The sequence below is a fragment of the Hemitrygon akajei genome, chromosome 18, assembly GCF_048418815.1.
Source record: "Hemitrygon akajei chromosome 18, sHemAka1.3, whole genome shotgun sequence".
In the NCBI taxonomy this organism is placed as follows: Eukaryota; Metazoa; Chordata; class Chondrichthyes; order Myliobatiformes; family Dasyatidae; genus Hemitrygon; species Hemitrygon akajei.
Window position 1 is genome coordinate 62,369,126 of NC_133141.1, and position 17,927 is coordinate 62,387,052.

General features: G+C 43.9%; 1 protein-coding gene across 3 annotated transcripts in view; it reads left to right on the forward strand.

Moving 5' to 3' along the window:
* LOC140741484 (SH3 and cysteine-rich domain-containing protein 2-like) overlaps nt 1-17,927 on the forward strand; it is a 233,126-nt gene that overhangs the window by 177,284 nt on the left and 37,915 nt on the right. For all 3 annotated transcript variants that reach the window (XM_073071729.1, XM_073071730.1, XM_073071731.1), the window contains exon 8: nt 10,169-10,266. In XM_073071729.1, the coding sequence (XP_072927830.1) occupies nt 10,169-10,266 (98 nt within the window). The remainder of the gene's footprint in view (nt 1-10,168; nt 10,267-17,927) is intronic.

The window sequence follows — 17,927 nt, forward strand, 5'->3', positions numbered from 1 at the left end:
TAGAAACATTCTGAATGTTAAAAGGTCTGAACAGATAGATAGATAGATAGATACTTTATTCATCCCCATGGGGAAATTCAACATTTTTTCCAATGTCCCATACACTTATTGTAGCAAAACTAATTACATACAATACAAGTATGATATACATCTAAAATCACCCTCTCAAAAAGCATTAATAAATAGCTTTTAAAAAGTTCTTAAATAGTTTACTAAAATACATTGAATGGTAACTTAAGCTCAGTCCTAACCCTGGCACTTCAACATATCTTACCCCTGGCGGTTGAATTGTAAAGCCGAATGGCATTGGGGAGTAATGATCTCTACATCCTGTCTGAGGAGCATTGCATCGATAGCAACCTGCTGCTGAAGCTGCTTCTCTGTCTCTGGATGGTGCTATGCAGAGGATGTTCAGGGTTTTCCATGATTGACCGTAGCCTACTTAGCACCCTTCGCTCTGCTACCGATGTCATACTCTCCAGTACTTTGCCCACGACAGAGCCCGCCTTCCTTACCAGCTTATTAAGACATGAGGCGTCCCTCTTCTTAATGCTGCCTCCCCAACACGCCACCACAAAGAAGAGGGCGCTCTCCACAACTGACCTATAGAACATCTTCAGCATCTCACTACAAACATTGAATGATGCCAACCTTCTAAGGAAGTACAGTCGACTCTGTGCCTTCCTGCACAAGGCATCTGTGTTGGCAGTCCAGTCTAGCTTCTCATCTAACTGCACTCCCAGATACTTGTAGGTCTTAACCTGCTCCACACATTCTCCATTAATGATCACTGGCTCCATATGAGGCCTAAATCTCCTAAAGTCCACCACCATCTCCTTGGTATTGGTGATATTGAGACGCAGGTAATTTGAGTTGCACCATATCACAAAGTCCTGTATCAGCTTCCTATACTCTTCCTCCTGTCCATTCCTGACACACCCCACTATGGCTGTGTCATCAGCGAACTTCTGCACATGGCAGGACTCCGAGTTATATTGGAAGTCTGATGTGTACAGGGTGAACAGGACCGGAGAGAGCACAGTCCCCTGCGGCGCTCCTGTGCTGCTGACCACGGTGTCAGACCTACATTCTCCCAACCGCACATACTGAGGTCTATCTGTCAAGTAGTCCACTATCCAAGCCACCATGTGAGAGTCTACTCCCATCTCCGTTAGTTTGTGCCTTAAGATCCTGGGCTGGATGGTGTTAAAGGCACTAGAGAAGTCCAGGAATGTAATCCTCACAGCACCACTGACCCCATCCAGGTGAGAGAGTGATTTGTGCAGCAAATACATGATAGCATCCTCCACTCCCACCTTCTCCTGATATGCAAACTGAAGAGGATCCCGGGCGTGCCTGGTTTGTAGCCTCAGATTCTGTATTATCAGCCGCTCCATGGTCTTCATCACATGCGACGTCAAGGCAACAGGTCTGAAGTCATTCAACTCCTTTGGTTGTGGTTTCTTCAGTACCGGAACAATACAGGATGTTTTCCACTGTCTGGGTACTCTTCTCTGCTCCAGGCTCATGTTGAAGATGCGCTGTAGGGGTTCTCCCAGCTCAGTCGCACAGGCCCTCAGTAATCGTGGGGATACTCCATCCGGTCCAGCCGCCTTGCTGGTACAGATCTTCCTCAGTTGACCTTTCACCTGTGCAGCCGTAATCCCGGGCGTGGGCAAGGTCTCCTGTGAGTGGCTATTTTCCTGTGAGGGAAGTAAGAGGGAGGATGAGTAGAAAGACAAGCCTGGTGTGGAGTTCTGCGGTGAGGATGAGACTGTGCTATCAAACCTATTGAAGAAGTTATTCAGCTGGTTCGCTTTCTCCACATCTCCACTTATGTTTGCCCCCCGCTTTGCACCGCATCCGGTGATGATCTTCATCCCATCCCACACCTCCTTCATGCTTTTGTTCTGCAGCTTTTGTTCTAGCTTCCTCCTATACTGCTCCTTTGCCCCCCGATCTGTACTCTGGGTTCCTTCTGAACTCTTTTAAGCTCCAACCGATCACCATCTTTAAAGGCCCTCTTCTTCTGGTTTAGGAGGCCTTTGATGTGGCTAGTGATCCAGGGCTTATTATTGGGATAGCAGCGAACAGTTCTAACAGGAACAACGGCATCCACACAAAAGTTAATATAGTCTGTTGTGCATTCAGTGACCTCCCCAACACCCCCACATAGCCCCCCTTGCAGTACATCCCAGTTAGTAGTACCGAAGCAGTCTCTCAGGGCCTGTTCAGCTTCAGGAGTCCACTTTCTAAAAGAGCGTGTGGTAGTGGGATGCCTCATCACAATTGATTTATATCTGGGCTGTAACAAAACCAGGTTGTGATCAGCTTTCCCCAGTGCAGGCAGCGGGGATGCACTGTATGCATCCTCTACGTTTGCATACAGTAGGTCAATAGTCCTATTACCCCTGGTGTAACAGTCCACATACTGGGAGAAAGCAGGTAGTGTTGTGTCCAAAGCCACATGATTGAAGTCCCCTGTAATTAACACCAGTGCTTCAGGGTGCTGTGTCTGAAGCCTAGCAACAGCGGAGTTGATGACGTCACACGCTACTGTTGCATCGGCACGCGGCGGGACATACACATTCACCACAATGACGTTTGCGAATTCTCGCGGCAGATAATATGGCCTCATACTCATGGCGATCAGCTCAATATCTCTTTCACAAACGAAGATCTTTGTAGTCACATGCCCGGGGTTACACCATCTTGCGTTAATGTAGACAACGAGTCCCCCTCCTTTCTTCTTCCCACACTTTTTGGCATCTCTGTCAAATCTTACCGAAGTAAAACCAGGTAATTCTACATTTATATCCGGGATGTTAGCCGTCAGCCATGTTTCGGAAAAGCACATTAAACTGCATTCCTTGTATGCTTTAACATTCCTTACTAGTGAGGCTAGCTCATCCAATTTATTAACTATGGCAAAGTTATTTCTCATAGTAGGGGAGTCTCGGACAAGAGAGCATGAATTCAGGATTGAAGAATGTCCATTTAGAACAGAGATGCGGAGAAATTACCTTAATCAGATGGTGGTAAATCTGTGGAATTTGTTGCCGTGTGCAGCTGTGGAGGCCAAGTCATTGGGTGTATTTAAGGCAGAGATAGATAGGTTCTTGATAATTCAGGGCATCAAAGGGTATGGGGAGAAGGCAGGAGTGTGGGGATGACTGGGAAAATTGGATAATGATTGAATGGTAGAGTAGACTCGATGGACCAAATGGCCTACGTCTGCTCCTATATTTTATGGTTTTGTGGTCCTTTGTTATTTTTCATTTATAGCAATGATCTGGATGATAATGTGGTAAAATGGATCAGCAAATTTGCGGATGACACCAAGATTGGGCAGTGTAGTTGACAGTATTGAAGACAATCAGAGCTTGCATAGGGATCCGGATCAGCTGGAAAAATAGGCTGAAAAATGGCAGGTGGAATTTAGAAACATAGAAATCATACAGCACAACACAGGCCCTTTGACCCACAAAGCTGTGCCGAAAATGTCCCTACCTTAGAACTACCTAGGCTTTACGCATAGCCCTCCATTTTTCTAAGCTCCATGTAGCCATCCAGGAGTCTCTTAAAAGACCCTATTGTTTCCGCCTCCACCACCACCGTTGGCAGCCCATTCCACGCACTCACCACTCTCCGCGTAAAAAAAAAAACAACTTACCCCTGACATCTCCTCTGTACCTACTTCCAAGCACCTTAAAGCTATGCCCTCTCATGCTAGCCAATTCAGCCCTGGGGAAAAGCCTCTGACTATCCACACGATCAGTGCCTCTCATTTAATGCAGACAATTGCGAGCTTTTGTACTTTGGTAGGACCAACCAGGGTAGGTCTTACATAGTGAACGATAGGGCACTGAGCACTGTGGTGGAACAAAGAGATCTGGAAATACAGGTCCATAATGCATTAAAAGTGGCATCACAGGTAGATAGGGTCGTAAAGAAAGCTTTTGGCACATTGGCCTTTACAAATCAATGTATTTGGTACAGAAGCTGGGATGTTATGCTGAAGTTGTACAAGATGTTGGTGAGACCTAACTTGGAGTGATGTGTGCAGTTCAGGTCACCTACCTACAGGAAAGATGTAAACAAGGTTGAAAGAGTCCAGAGAAAATTTACAAGGATGTTGTCAGGTCTGGAGGACCTGAGTTATAAGGAAAGATTGAATAGGTTAGGTCTGTATTCTTTAGAACTTAGATTAAGAGGAGATTTGATAGAGGTAACACAATTATAAGGGGTACAGATAGGGTAAATGCAAGCATGCTTGTTCCACTGAGTTTGGGTGGGACTTGAATTAGAGGTCATGGGTTAACGGTGAAAGGTGAGAAGTTTAAGAGGGGAAACTTCTTCACTTAGAGGATAGCGAGAGCGTGGAATGAACTGCCAGTGCAATTGCTGCACGCGAGCTTGATTTCAATGTTTAAGCCAAGTTTGGATAGGTATATAGATAGTAGTGGTATGGAGGGCTATTGTCCCAGTGCAGGTCAACGGCAGTAGGCAGTATAATTGGTTTCAGCATGGACTAATTGGGCCAAAGTGACTGTATGACTTTACGACAAAGACTGACGTAAATCTAATGTGCAAAAAAAGACAAATCATACCAATAATTTTTAAAAAAGTAAATAAACAATACTGAGAATATGGGTTGTCCTTGAAAATGAGTCTGCCCCCTCACCACCATTCAGGGTCCCAAACAGTCCTTCCAGGTGAGACACCACTTCACCCGTGTGTGTGTTGTGGTCATTTATGCTTACGGTGTGGCCTTCTCAACATTGGTGAGACCAGACATAGAATGGGGTTCACTTCGTTGAGCACCTTTGCTCTGACCGCAACAAAAGGGGTGGGGGGGGGATTTCACAGTGACCACCCATTTCAATTGTACTTCCCATTCTGATTCTGACAAGTTTGCCCATGACCTTCTCAGTTGCCATGATGAGGCAACAGGTTGGAGGAGCAGCACTCTATATTCTGTCTGGTCAGCCATAACTTGATTGCATAAACATCAATTTCTCAAACTTCTGGTAATTTCTTCCTCCTTTCCCTTCTCTTTTTTTCATTCCCAATTACCCATTCCACTTCCCCTCTCCTCATCAGCCTATCCACTTCCTCTGGTGCCCCTTCTCCTTCAGTTTCCTCCATGGTCTGCTGTCCTCTCCTATTCGATTCCTCCTGCAGCCCTTTACCTCTTTTACCTAACCACTCCTAGCTTCTTACTTCATCCCCCTCCACCTACCTTTGCCTGCCAGCTTATATTCTTTCTCCTCTCCCCACCAACTTATTCTGGCTTCCTTCTCCTTCATTTCCGGTCCTGATGAAGCATCTCTGTCTGAAACATCGACTGTTTATTCCCCTCCATAGATGCTGCCTGATTTGCTGAGTTACTTCAAATTTGTGAGTATGTTGCTAAAACTAGAGGATATAGTTAGGATAAGGGGAAAGATAGTTAAAGGGATTTAAGGGAGAATCTTTCCATCCAGAGGCTTGGAAAGTCAGAGTATGGAAACAGGCTTTCCAGTCCAACTTGTCCCTCTTGACCAAGATGCCCATCTAATCAGATTTAATATCACTGGAATATGTTGTGAAACTTGTTTTGTGGCAGCAGTACATTGCAATGCAAAATAAAAACTGTGAATTACAGTAGAAAGTATGCATGAAAGCATAAATTACATATGTAGTGCAAAAAGAGAGGGAAAATAGTGAGATAGTGTTCATGGGTTCAATGTCCATTCAGAAATCTGATGGCAGAGGGGAAGAAGCTGCACCTGAAATATTGAATGTGTGTCTTCAGGCTCCTGTACCACCACCTTGATGGTAGCAATGAGAAGAGGGCATGTCCTGGGTGATGGGGATCCTTTATGGATGCCACCTTTGAGGTATCACCTTCCAGTCCTACTTGCCATTTTTTGGCTTGTGGGTACGTGGAACTCACTGCCTGAGGGGTAAATGGAAGCAAAGACTCTCACAAAGTTTTAATAGTATTTAGATGAGCAGAAAGCTACAAACCAAGTGCTGATCAGTGGGAATTAGTGTAGCTGGGTATTTTATGGTTCGTATAGAAAATGTTGGTGGAAGAACCCGTTTCTGTGCAGTACAACTTTTATGATATTTTGTGTTTTGTACTGCATAGTTCAGAGCCAGCTGTAAGATTGGGGTTTGATTCACACCACTGCCTGTAAGGGGTTTGTACATTTTCCCTGTAACTGTATGGGTTTCCACTGGGTGTCGCAGTTTCCTCCCACAATCCAGAGATATACGGTTGGGGTTAGTGAGTTGTGGGCATGCTATGTTGGCGCCAGAAATATGTCAACACTTGTGGGCTGCCCCAACACAAACTTTGGTGATTTGATTTGATGCAAAACAATGCATTTTACTGTATTTTTCAATGTACATGTGCAAATAAAGCTAATCTTTTGGACATGGTTGTTGACTCTGAAGAAAGGAGCTTGATCACTGAGGGTGTCTGTTTAACGTATGAATGGTGACTTGGGATGCATGATTATGGGTTGTGGAGCATGCTGAGAAAGCTCAATACTCCAGGGGCAAAGTTTCATGCAATTCTCAGCTGGACTTCAGAGCGAGTTAGAAGCCGAGTTGAGCCATTGGGCAGGGAATATGGCATCTCCTAGCCCAGCAGGGCTGCGATTGTGCTGAGAAAGTACATGTTACATGTGGAGCAGCATACAACAAGCTGGAGGAACTCAGTAGGTCAGTCAATGTTTTGGGTTGTCACCCTTCATCTCATCTCATCTCATCTCTCTAACCGTCTGCGCACCCCCACCCTCAACCTATAGCCTCTGTTCTTGACATCTTTTATGGGGGGTGGGGGAGGTTTCCTACTGTCAACCCTATCAATGGCTCTCTTTCATTGCATTGATATGATAGTGGCCAGTATTTCCTGGAAAGTGCAGGTGAAGGGTCTTGACCTAAAACATCAACTGTTTATTCCTCTCCAGAGATGCTGATTGACCCGCTAAGTTTCTTCAGCAATTTATGGTATGTCACTTCTTGACTGTGACAAATGGGCTAAAAAACCCAATAGTCAAATTACGTCAACACCAAAGTTCAATAGTTCCATTTAATATCAGAGAAATATATGCAATATACATCTGGAAATTCTTGTTCTTTGCAGACGTCCATGAAAACAGAAGTGTGCCCCAAAGAATGAATGACAGTAAAAATGTTAGAATCCCAAAGTCCCCCTACTAACCCCTCCCACATACAAGCAGCAGCCAAAGCAAAGTCGCTCCCACATTGCCATCCACTTCCATGAAAAAGCATCAGCACCTCCACCCACAAAGCATGCAATAGCAAAGCTCCCAAGACCATGATCTGCAGTGCAACAAAAACTAATTGTTAACCCAACAACTCAACGTGGCACAGGGTCTCTCTCTCTCTCTCTCTCCCTAATAAATGGAAAAAGAGGTGTCCCCTTTCAGAGTGAGAGGGGAGACATAACAAAACAACTCACTGACTTATGATGCTAAAAGTCTGTTGCGCCACCTTTCCTCTCCCCAAGGGCTCTGTCCAGAGAATTGGGGGTGGGGGGGAGAGGGAAAGGGAGTGAGGGAAGAAGAAAAAAAAGAGAATGAACATGAGGTGAAGTGTCCTTGAAAGTGAGTCCATAGGTTGTAGGAACAGTTCAGTGATGGGGTGAGTGAAGTTATCCCCTCTGGTTCAGGAGCCTGATTGTTGAGGGTTAATAACTGTTCCTGAACCTGGTGGTGTGAGTCCTGAGGCTTCTGTACCTTCTTCCTGGGTAGGGAGTAAAGAGCATGACCTGGGTGGCAGGGGTCTCTGACGATGGATGTTGCTTTCCTGCAATAATGCTCCATGTAGATGCTCTCACCTCAGTCTCAGCGACTCAAATCATCGAGTATATGGGGGTTTGTGATGGTTCCTCCATGTTTGATAGCCAAAGTGAGCATAGGAGGCATTGGGGTCATCTGGAAGCAAAACCCTGTTGTCACCTATGTTACTTGGTTTAACTTTATAAGAGCTGAGAGTATTCAAGCCCTGCCATAACTGTCGAGCATCCTTCATTGATTCAAGATTAGTCTGGAATTGCCACTTTGCCCATGAGATAGCTTTCCAGAAATCATACCTGGACCTCTTGTAACTTTCTTGGTCACCAGACTAGAATGCCTCTGATCTAGCCCTCAGCAGATTGAGGATCTCATGTTTCATCCAGGGTTTCTGATTGGAGAAGACTCTGAATGAATTTGTGAGGACACTTTTATTTATAAAGTCCATGATGACTGTGGTGTATTCATTCAGATTTACAGATGAGTCCTTGAACGTGGCCCAGTCCTCTGACTTGAAGCAATTCCATAGCTGTCCCTTTGCCTTTCGTGACCACTTCATGTCCACCTTTGGAGCTTTCTTCTTTAGCTTCTGCATGTAGGAGAAGGACAGCCTGGTGAACAGATTTTTTGAAATGCAGTCTGAGTATAAAATGGTAGGCACTCCTTATCAAAGTATAGCAGTGATCTAGTGTGTTGGGACCTCTGGAGTTACAGGTTGTATGCTAATGGTAATTGGGCAGGGATTTCTTCATACAAGCCTGGTTGAAATCCTTGATTGTGATCTGAAATGTGTTGTGGTGGACTGTTTCTTGTTTGGTAATGGCATCATGTAGTATCTCAGTGCCTGCTTACAGTCTGCCACAGGTGCTATGTAAACTGTGGTCAGTATCACAGAGAACTCTCTTGGTAAGTAGAATGGTTGGCATTTGATCATGAGGTGTTCAAGGTTAGAGGAACATGAGTTCTCCAAAACTGCCATATTGGAGCACCACAGAAAATTTATAATGAAATATATACCTCCACCTTTTGCCTTTTATTAATTGGTAGTTCATTGCACCTTGTGAATCAATCCTTCGGGTCTAATTGCTCTACCTGGCATACTCTGAGTAAGGCACATCTCAGAAAATCACAGACACAGCAATTTCTCATTTTCCTTTGAAATGGCAATCTTGCCCTCAGGTCCTCAGTTTTGTTCTCCAGCAACTGCGCATTTGCTAATAAGATGCTGGGTAGATGGGTCACATTGCTCTGCATTTCAGCCTGTTTAGGAGTCCCTCCCCCACCCCCTGCCTCGTGTTTAGCCATGGTGACGAACCTTCAGAATGTATCTGCTTGTTTGAGAGTTAAGTCCACCGAGTCCTTCACAAGATGGTCTTTCAATAAGTCAATTCAAAAGTAGGTTGCTTAAAGGGCACCAGCCTAACTGGGAGGAAATGGCAATAATTTTATTTTCATTCATTGGTTTAATGATGAAAATCATCACTGCTTTGTCCGGTAGTAGAATTGCAACAATATTATTGCAAACAATCTGGGCATCATTATCAGTAGAAAAGTTAATGGATCAGAACATTAACATGGGAGTATAGCATAAGCTGATGCAAGACCTACCTTGGTTTGCCCAAATTCTTATCCACGAGAAACAATATCAAAATTGATACAGAATGATAGAAGCATTAGGACAGGTGAGTAAGATGAGACTGCAGGTGCTGGATTCTTGAGCCACAATCAATGCTGGAGAAACTCGACAGGTCGAACAGCATTTGTGAGAGGGGGAGAGTGGGTGTGGGAGGGGAAGTCCTGATACATAGTTACGATCAGAAACATTGATAATTCCTTTCCTTCCCAAAGAAGCTGCTCAACCTATTGAGTTTGCGCTTTCCCTCAATGGTCACTGTGGAATTGGACTGAGGAGCACTGACTGAAATCCTCCCTCCCTGTAAAGACCCTGAAGCTTATTTTATTTTATTTTATTTAGACGTGCAGCACAGTAATAGGGCCATCCAGATCAATGCGCCTATGCCACCCAATTACACGCATGTGACCAATTGACCTACTAACCCATATATCTTTGGAATGTGAGAGGAAACCAGAGCACCCAGAGGAAACCCACGTGGTCACTGGGGGAACGTACAAAGTCCTTTCAGACAGCGCGGAAATTGAACCCAGGTCACTGATGCTATATTGAAATTAATGCTAACTGCTATGCTACCATACCACCCCTAAATTGAGTAATGCAATGATACAATTCTCACAATAGAATCACTATCTCAGCAGGGCAGGAGCATTTGTGGAAAAGGAAACATTGTGTGATAGTGTCATTACTTTCTCTGAAGATTCCTGTTCTCTCTGCCCTATAGATTAGGAAGCCCTCAGTGCGTAAAGACGTGCTGCAGATGCATACATACGTAGCGCTCTACAAGTTTGTACCGCAGGAGCAAAATGACTTGGGACTACAGTAAGTATATCTTTCAACTTCATTGTGTGATGAAAGAAAATAAACCATTCATTTCAATTCAAGTTTAATTGTCATTCAACCATACATGAGTACCACCAAATGGAACAGTGTTACTCTGGGGTCAAGGCGCAAAACACGGTAGCAACACAGCGCAAAGCACACATAGCACATATAAGACAGCAAGCCCATGTGAGATATCAGTAAGATACAGCACACAAAAAAAGGCCAGACTGGAGCCATGAATGCTGCAGAAATCTACAGTTGACCACAATACAGCTTGTCTTCTGCCAAACAGGGTCGGGGGGTGGTGGTGGCAGTGGTTGGTGAGCAGCAACTTCTCCAGCCTGGATGCTGCTCCTTATCACCCCTGGTGGAGCACATCAGCTCTGATGCCTCTCTCCTGGCAGCTGTAAACAGGTGACACCACACCTTGGGGACTAGGTCTCGCTACAACTGAGGCTATGTAGCCCCCTGCCACCTGCTCTTTCTCTCAGCCAATAAATCAGTGAATTAAACCTGTGGCATTCCACATTAACAATGTCCAAAAGGATGTTGTGATCACAAGAAAAATGACCAAGGCAGTCACTCACTATTAGACAGCACAATGTGCAGCTCCTTCATTTTCTCCACCAACAAGCAACTTGCTGATGGGGTAGACCTGCATTCAGTTCTGAATGTATAGCAGGAAGTCTCTAGAAGTCTCTTAAATGACCCTATTGTATCTGCCTCCACCACTGTTGCTGGCAGCCCATTCCACGCACTCACCACTCTCTGAGTAAAAAACTTACCCCTGACATCTCCTCTGTACCTACTCCCCAGCACCTTAAACCTGCGTCCTCTTGTGGCAACCATTTCAGCCCTGGGAAAAAGCCTCTGACTATCCACACGATCAATGCCTCTCATCATGTTATACACCTCTATCAGGTCACTTCTCATCCTCCATCACTCCAAGGAGAAAAGGCCGAGTTCACTCAACCTATTCTCATAAGGCATGCTCCCCAATCCAGGCAACAAATCTCCTCAGCACCCTTTCTATGGCTTCCACATCCTTCCTGTAGTGAGGCGACCAGAACTGAGCACAGTACTCCAAGTGGGGTCTGACCAGGGTCCTACATAGCTGTAACATTACCTCTCGGCTCCTAAATTCAATTCCACGATTGATGAAGGCCAATACACCATATGCCTTCTTAACCACAGTCAACCTGCGCAGCTGTTTTGAGTGTCTCATGGACTCGGACCCCAAGATCCCTCTGATCTGCCACACTGCCAAGACTCTTACCATTAATACTATATTCTGCCATCATATTTGACTTAACCAAAATGAGCCACCTCACATTTGTCTGGGCTGAACTCCATCTGCCACTTCTCAGCCCAGTTTTGCATCCTATCAATCATCTTATCGGAACTTTGAAAACTAGCAAACAGTTGTTATTTGTTCTTCCTACTGGGAATAGAGAGGTGAAAATGCCCACCTACTTTGAGAAAAGTATGGGAGAATGTCAAGGGTAAGTTTTTTTTTACAGAGTGCTGGTTGTGTGAAACACCCCAGAGATCATGGCTCCTACAGTCCAGTTTCAAACTTGTTCAATCCTCATTTAATGACATACCAAAGAAATGGAAACAGTCAGTTCCTTGAGCCTATTCTTAAAGCCACTTGTTCCAACTTTTTTTTTATCAATTTACCCTGTTTTATTCTTTATGGGCCTAACTTGGACAGCTCCGTTGCCTACATTTAAGATCAGATTAGCTTAACTTTAGATGTCACATATACATCGAAACATTAAGATATCAAAATATACTGTGAAATGCCTTGATTGTGTCAATGACTAACACTGTCTGAGAATGTGTCAGGAGCAGTCCACAAAATGTTACTATGCTTCTGGTGCCAACATAACATGTCCACATCTCACTAACCCTAACCCATATGTCTTAGGAATGTGGGAAGAAACCAGAGCACCCAAAAGAAATCAATGTGATCACAGGGAGAACAGATGAGCTCCTTACAGACAGTGGTGGGAATTGAACTGGGGTTACTGGTGCTGTGAAGCATTATGCTAGCCTCTATGCTACAGTGCCAGCCTTTTTTTGCCACTGTTTTGCGTGAGCTATCAGTCTTCGTTGGCAGTCTATGTGGTTCAAAATGGCATGCTTCCACTTACATTGTGAGGTTTCTGAAATGAATAGCAGACTGCCTAAAGGAATGGCACAATACTTTGGGAGGTGGTGGTGTCCTTCTAATTTGCACGGGACATTTGTCTGCCTCCAGCTTTGGCCCTTGAGGTGCTCAGTGCATCCCATCAACATTGACCAATCAAGAGCTGACAAATCCCAGGAATCAGTGTAGTTATGGCCTGTTCTCATGGAGGCTTTGAACACCTCTATTATCTTTTCCTCCATCAATCACTTTGGTAAAAGGAATAAAGCCATAGACTAGTTACTAAACAGAGATAAAATTCAGAAATCAAAGATGCAAAAGGAATTGGGAGTCCTTGTGCAGGATCCCCTAAATGTTAGTTTGTAGGTTGTGTCAGTAGTAAGGAAGGCAAATGCAATGTTACATAATTCATTTCGAGGGGGCTAGAATATAAAATCAAGGATGTAATACTAAGGCTTTATAAAGCACTGGTCAGACCACATGGAGTATTGTGAGCAGTTTTGGGACCCTTATCCAAGAAAAGATGTGCTGGCATTGGGGAAGATCCACGAGAGTGATTCTGGGAATGAAAGGGTTAACATATGAGTAATGTTTGATGGCTCTGGGCCTGTATTCATTTGAGTTCAGAAGAATGAGGGGGATCTCATTGAAACCTATCGAATCTTGAAAGGCCTAAATGGAGTGGATGTGGAGAGAAAGTTTCCTATAGTGGGGTAGTCTAGGATCAGAGAGCACAGCCTCAGAGTAGAGAGGCACATCCCATTAGAACAGACATGAGGAGGAATTTCTTTAGCCAGAGGGTGGTGAATTTGTGGAATTCATTTCAAGGGCTGTGGTGGCCAAATCATTGGGTATACTTAAGCAGAGGTTAATGGTTTCTTGATTAGTAAGGTCATCGAATATTATGGGGAGAAAATAGGAGAATGAGGTTAAGAGGGTTGGAATGATAGAATGGTGGAGCAAACTCAATAGGCCAAGTGGCCTAAATCTTTCCCTATGTCACTTGCCATCTCTTTCCCCCCCTGAAGAGCAGTGTGTGTTTCTCCTGTTGTATTTCTTGCATCTCTATTTCTTACAAGCCCACCTTTCCGTATATCTTTAGTAAAATTAGATAATGGATGAAGTATTTCATTAATAAATATAGTGAATAATTAAAGGTTCTAATATTTATTCTTGCAGAGTATCAGCTGGACATTGTGCTAGTCTGAGCCACTGTTCATTATGCTTTGTCCTTGAGTCCCACTCTGCCTGTTTCCTAGTCTGGTTAATAATTTACCTTCAATTCTACTGCTTCATCATTAGTAAGTAATCATATGAAGGACCTCATCCAATGCTTTCGATCTTTTCAGCTATTTCCAGCTGTCTCTGACACATTGGAAGCAGCAGGGACAGCCTTTGAGAGAAAGAGCTGTCAAAGAGCCAAGAAGGTGGCCTGTAGGAAAGGCTGCTGTTTGTGCTGCTCATGATTCCCACAGCCCACTCTATTTCGTGGAATGTCCAGGGTGGTAATGATAGCTGTGGGAACTATGGAAGACCAGTGCAGAGAGGCTTGCTCAGGCAGTGACTGTGAGCCATGGATATGAAAGAATGCAATCCAACTTGGTTTCTTTGCAAGTGGCTTATTGTCAAACCTCTGTGTAAACTTATCTATGAGAAAACTGATGCTGCCTCTCCTAATACATTATGTGGTTTGGTGTCAAACTTTGCCCAATAGTGGGATGTGATGGAAGACTTGAAGATTCCTTAATAAAAGAGATTCTGCAGATGCTGGAAATCCAGAGTAACATACACAAAATGTTGAAGGAACTCAGCAGGTCAGGCAGCATCTATGGAAAGGAATAAAAAGTCGACGTTTCAGGCCAAAACCCTTCATCAGGACTGGAAATGAAGGAGGGAGAAGCCAGAATTCCCTAGCTATGTCATGTTAATCATTTACTTGTTGGATGTCACTGTTGTGCCTGCCAGCCTTTGCTGCTCGTCCTTAACTGCTCATACTAAGTGACATGGGGAGCCACTTCCTTGGATGGCTATGGTGATGGAGTTCCAAGGAAGTGTCAGCTCAAGTGGCTTCCAAAGATAGTGATGACAGCATGGTAGCATAACAATTAGCACAGTGCACAATAGTGCCAGCTATAAGATTGGGGTTCAATTCCCTCTGTTGTCTGTAAGGAATTTGTATGTTCTTTCTGTGACCACATGGGTTTGTTCCATTTTCTCGAGTTTCCTCCCACATTCCAAAGGTGCATGGGTTAGGATTAATGAGTTGTGGGCATGCTATGTTGGTGCCAGCAGTGCGGCAACACTTGCAGGCTACTCCCAGCACATCAGCGATGTGTGTTGGTCAGTGGTGCAAAACTACCTATTTCACTTTATGTTTCTATGTTCCAATGTGCATGTGACAAATGAACCTAATCTAATCCTTTTGCCCACAGTACAATGTGGGAAGGGAGCTCTGGGATTTTGGCCCTGCCAAGGAATGAACAATGATGTAAGTCAGGATGGCATGTTAGAAGAGAGATTCTGTAGGACTCTGGGAAAGGGAATGGGGGAGTAAGAATGGCTGATAAATTCTACAGATGACAAAATGGACACAATGGCTACTTCCTGGCTTCTAACTATTCTGTGATTGTAGTTGCACATGATCCCAATTTGGAAATATTCTCCAGCATCCATGAACTCCCTATATGGTAGCTCGGGGACTTGTGCCATCAGATAGACTGTGGCAGTTGAAGATGGCAGCTCATCATCATGTTCTGGACAATAAGGGGTACAAGATGAAACCATTGATACCAGCAACCAGGAAATACTTTTTTTAAGAACAGAAGGATATACACTTAGCGGCACTTTACTAGGTGCAGTATGTACCTAATAAAGTGAACTGTGTATATTTTTGTATGTTAATGATCATCTCCTGCTATAGCCCAACCACTTCAAGATTCAATGTGATTCAGAGATGCTCTCTGCACAGTGCTGTTGTAACGCGTGGTTATTTGAGTTACTGTTGCCCACCTCCACCCCCTGTCAGCTTGAACCAGTCTGGCCATTCTCCTCTGACCTTTCTAATTAACAACACATTTTCACTCAAAGAACTGCCAATCACTGGATACTTTTTGTTTTTCACACTGTTCTCTGTAAACTCTTACAGACTATTGAGTGTGAAAATCCCAGGAGATCAGTAATTTCTGAGATACTCAAACCACCCAGTCTAGCACCAACAATCATTTCATGGTCACTTTTATCACCACCTGATGTCGGGTCCAAACAACAACTAAACCTCTTGACTATCTATATGCTTTTGTACATTGAGTTGCTGTCATATGATTGACTAATTAGATATTTACATTTAACATGCAGGTGGACAGGTGTACCTAATAAAGTGGCCACTGCATGTATACTACAGCCAAAGTTATGGAAAATGCAGATATGATAGGAGTTTATAAGAAGCTGTTAGATGCATCAATGTGCAGAGAATGGACCATGTACAAGTAGAAGGAATTAAGTTAATTAGCCATTTGAGCTTAATTAATTCAACACATCATGGGCAGAAAGTCCTCTTCCTGTGCTGTACATCCCTGAGAGGGTGATGGTGATATTAACAGACTGCTAATCAAACTTTTCCAATCCTGTCCAACGGTTCGAGTAATCTTTCATCCCTGCCTTGCTGCAGTAGCTGTGAACCACCAAGTCTGGATATTTTACATTGGAATATCATTCAGATTCAAAATTCAATTTATTTATCAAATGCACATCAAAACATACAGTGCAAGTAGTCAGTATCTTATCTAATGTTTCCAATTGGCCAGCCAAAGTTGGACATCTCCCTGTTAATAACTGCACTATTTAATCTTCCATTTTTGGCAATAAGGCAGGGATGAAAGATTACTCCTGAACTACACTGGGCTAGAAATTCGACTCTAGGCTGTAAAGGAGATGCATTTCCAGGATTGGAAGTTGGGGGCAATGTTGAGGGATGGTAAAAGAGGAATGAACAGTGTGTGGTAGTGCCTAGTGGCATACACATGACCTTTGGGATCAAAGCCTGCAAAGCAGGCATGTCCTTGAAACACCACCCGTACTGTGAGAGAATCAGAAAGGAAGAGGAGAATGGAAAGTGAATTATTTGAGGGACAGGGAAGCAGCAGAAATATGAAGGGAAGGGACGATCAAGGGAGAGCTTGGGACAGCAGTAAGGAAGATGAGACAAAAGAAATTGTGGGCAGCAGATGGACAAGTGATGTTAGAGGTGTCAATCATTGACATCAGAATGCACTCACATCCGAGATTCTGTATATATCTCCTTTCCTGTGATGTTAGGCTTGTCACCTCCTGATGGAGTTTTGCACTTCCCTCATGTTCAAGTAACTTATTGGGGCTGCAGTATACCAATGCAGGTCTACACACACAGTCCGGAACATAGCATGTTCCTGATCTCACACACAAAATGCTGGAGGAGCTCAGCAAGACGGGCAGCGTCTATGGAGGGGAATAAGCGGTCAACATTTTGGGCCAAGGTCCTTCATCAAGACATGATCATGAGCCCTGATAAAAGATCCTGGCCTGAAACGTCAACTGTTTATTCCCCTCAGTAGATGCTGCTTGACTTGTTGAGTTGCTCTAGTATTTTCTGTATATTGCTCTAGATCTCTTGTGTCTCCCCCCCCCCCCCACCAAAACTTGCTATCTAACTATCTTTGCTGGTCACCTCCCTCAAAACCATTTTTATACCCTATCCCCATATCCCTTAATTCCTCAATCTATCAGTCACTCCACAGCTCTCAGGAGTAAGCAGTTCCAAAGACTTTCTACCCACTGAGTGAAGAGATTTATCTTCATTAAAATCTTCACCTCAGGGAAGTGATCTCCCCAAATCTATCCTGTCAAACAATCTTCCTCCCCACTTCTATCCTGTCAAACAATCTGTTTGACAGGATAGAAGGGTCACCTCTTTGTTTTTCAAAATTCCGGAGAATGGAGGCCTTCCTTACTCAATCTCTCCTTGTGTGACAGACTCGTTTATTCCTGGAAGAGTTCTAGTGAATCTTTGCTGCACATCCTCTATATAAAATATTGCAGTGAGGCAACCATAATTGTGTATAACACTCAGGGTAAAGTCTCATCAAGATCATCATATAGTGATAGTAAGATGTCTTCACTCTATTCAAAGTCTCTTGCAACAAAATCTAAACATCGTTTCCTAACTACTTGCATTTCCATGTAAGTATTCAGTTATTACTGTACAAGAAAGCAGGCTAAAGATAGATTAGCTTTATTTGTCACATTTGCATCAAAACATACAACAAAATGTGCTGTTTGTGTCAACAACCAATGTAGTCCAGGTTGTGCTGGTGGCAGCCTGCAAGTATCAGCAAGCTTCTGTTGCCAGTATAGCGTGTTCACAACTTATTAACACTAACCCATATGTCTTTGGAATGTGGGAGGAAATTGGAACACCTGAAGGAAACCTCCGCAGTTACAGAGAGAACAGACAGCAGCAGCAAGAATTGAA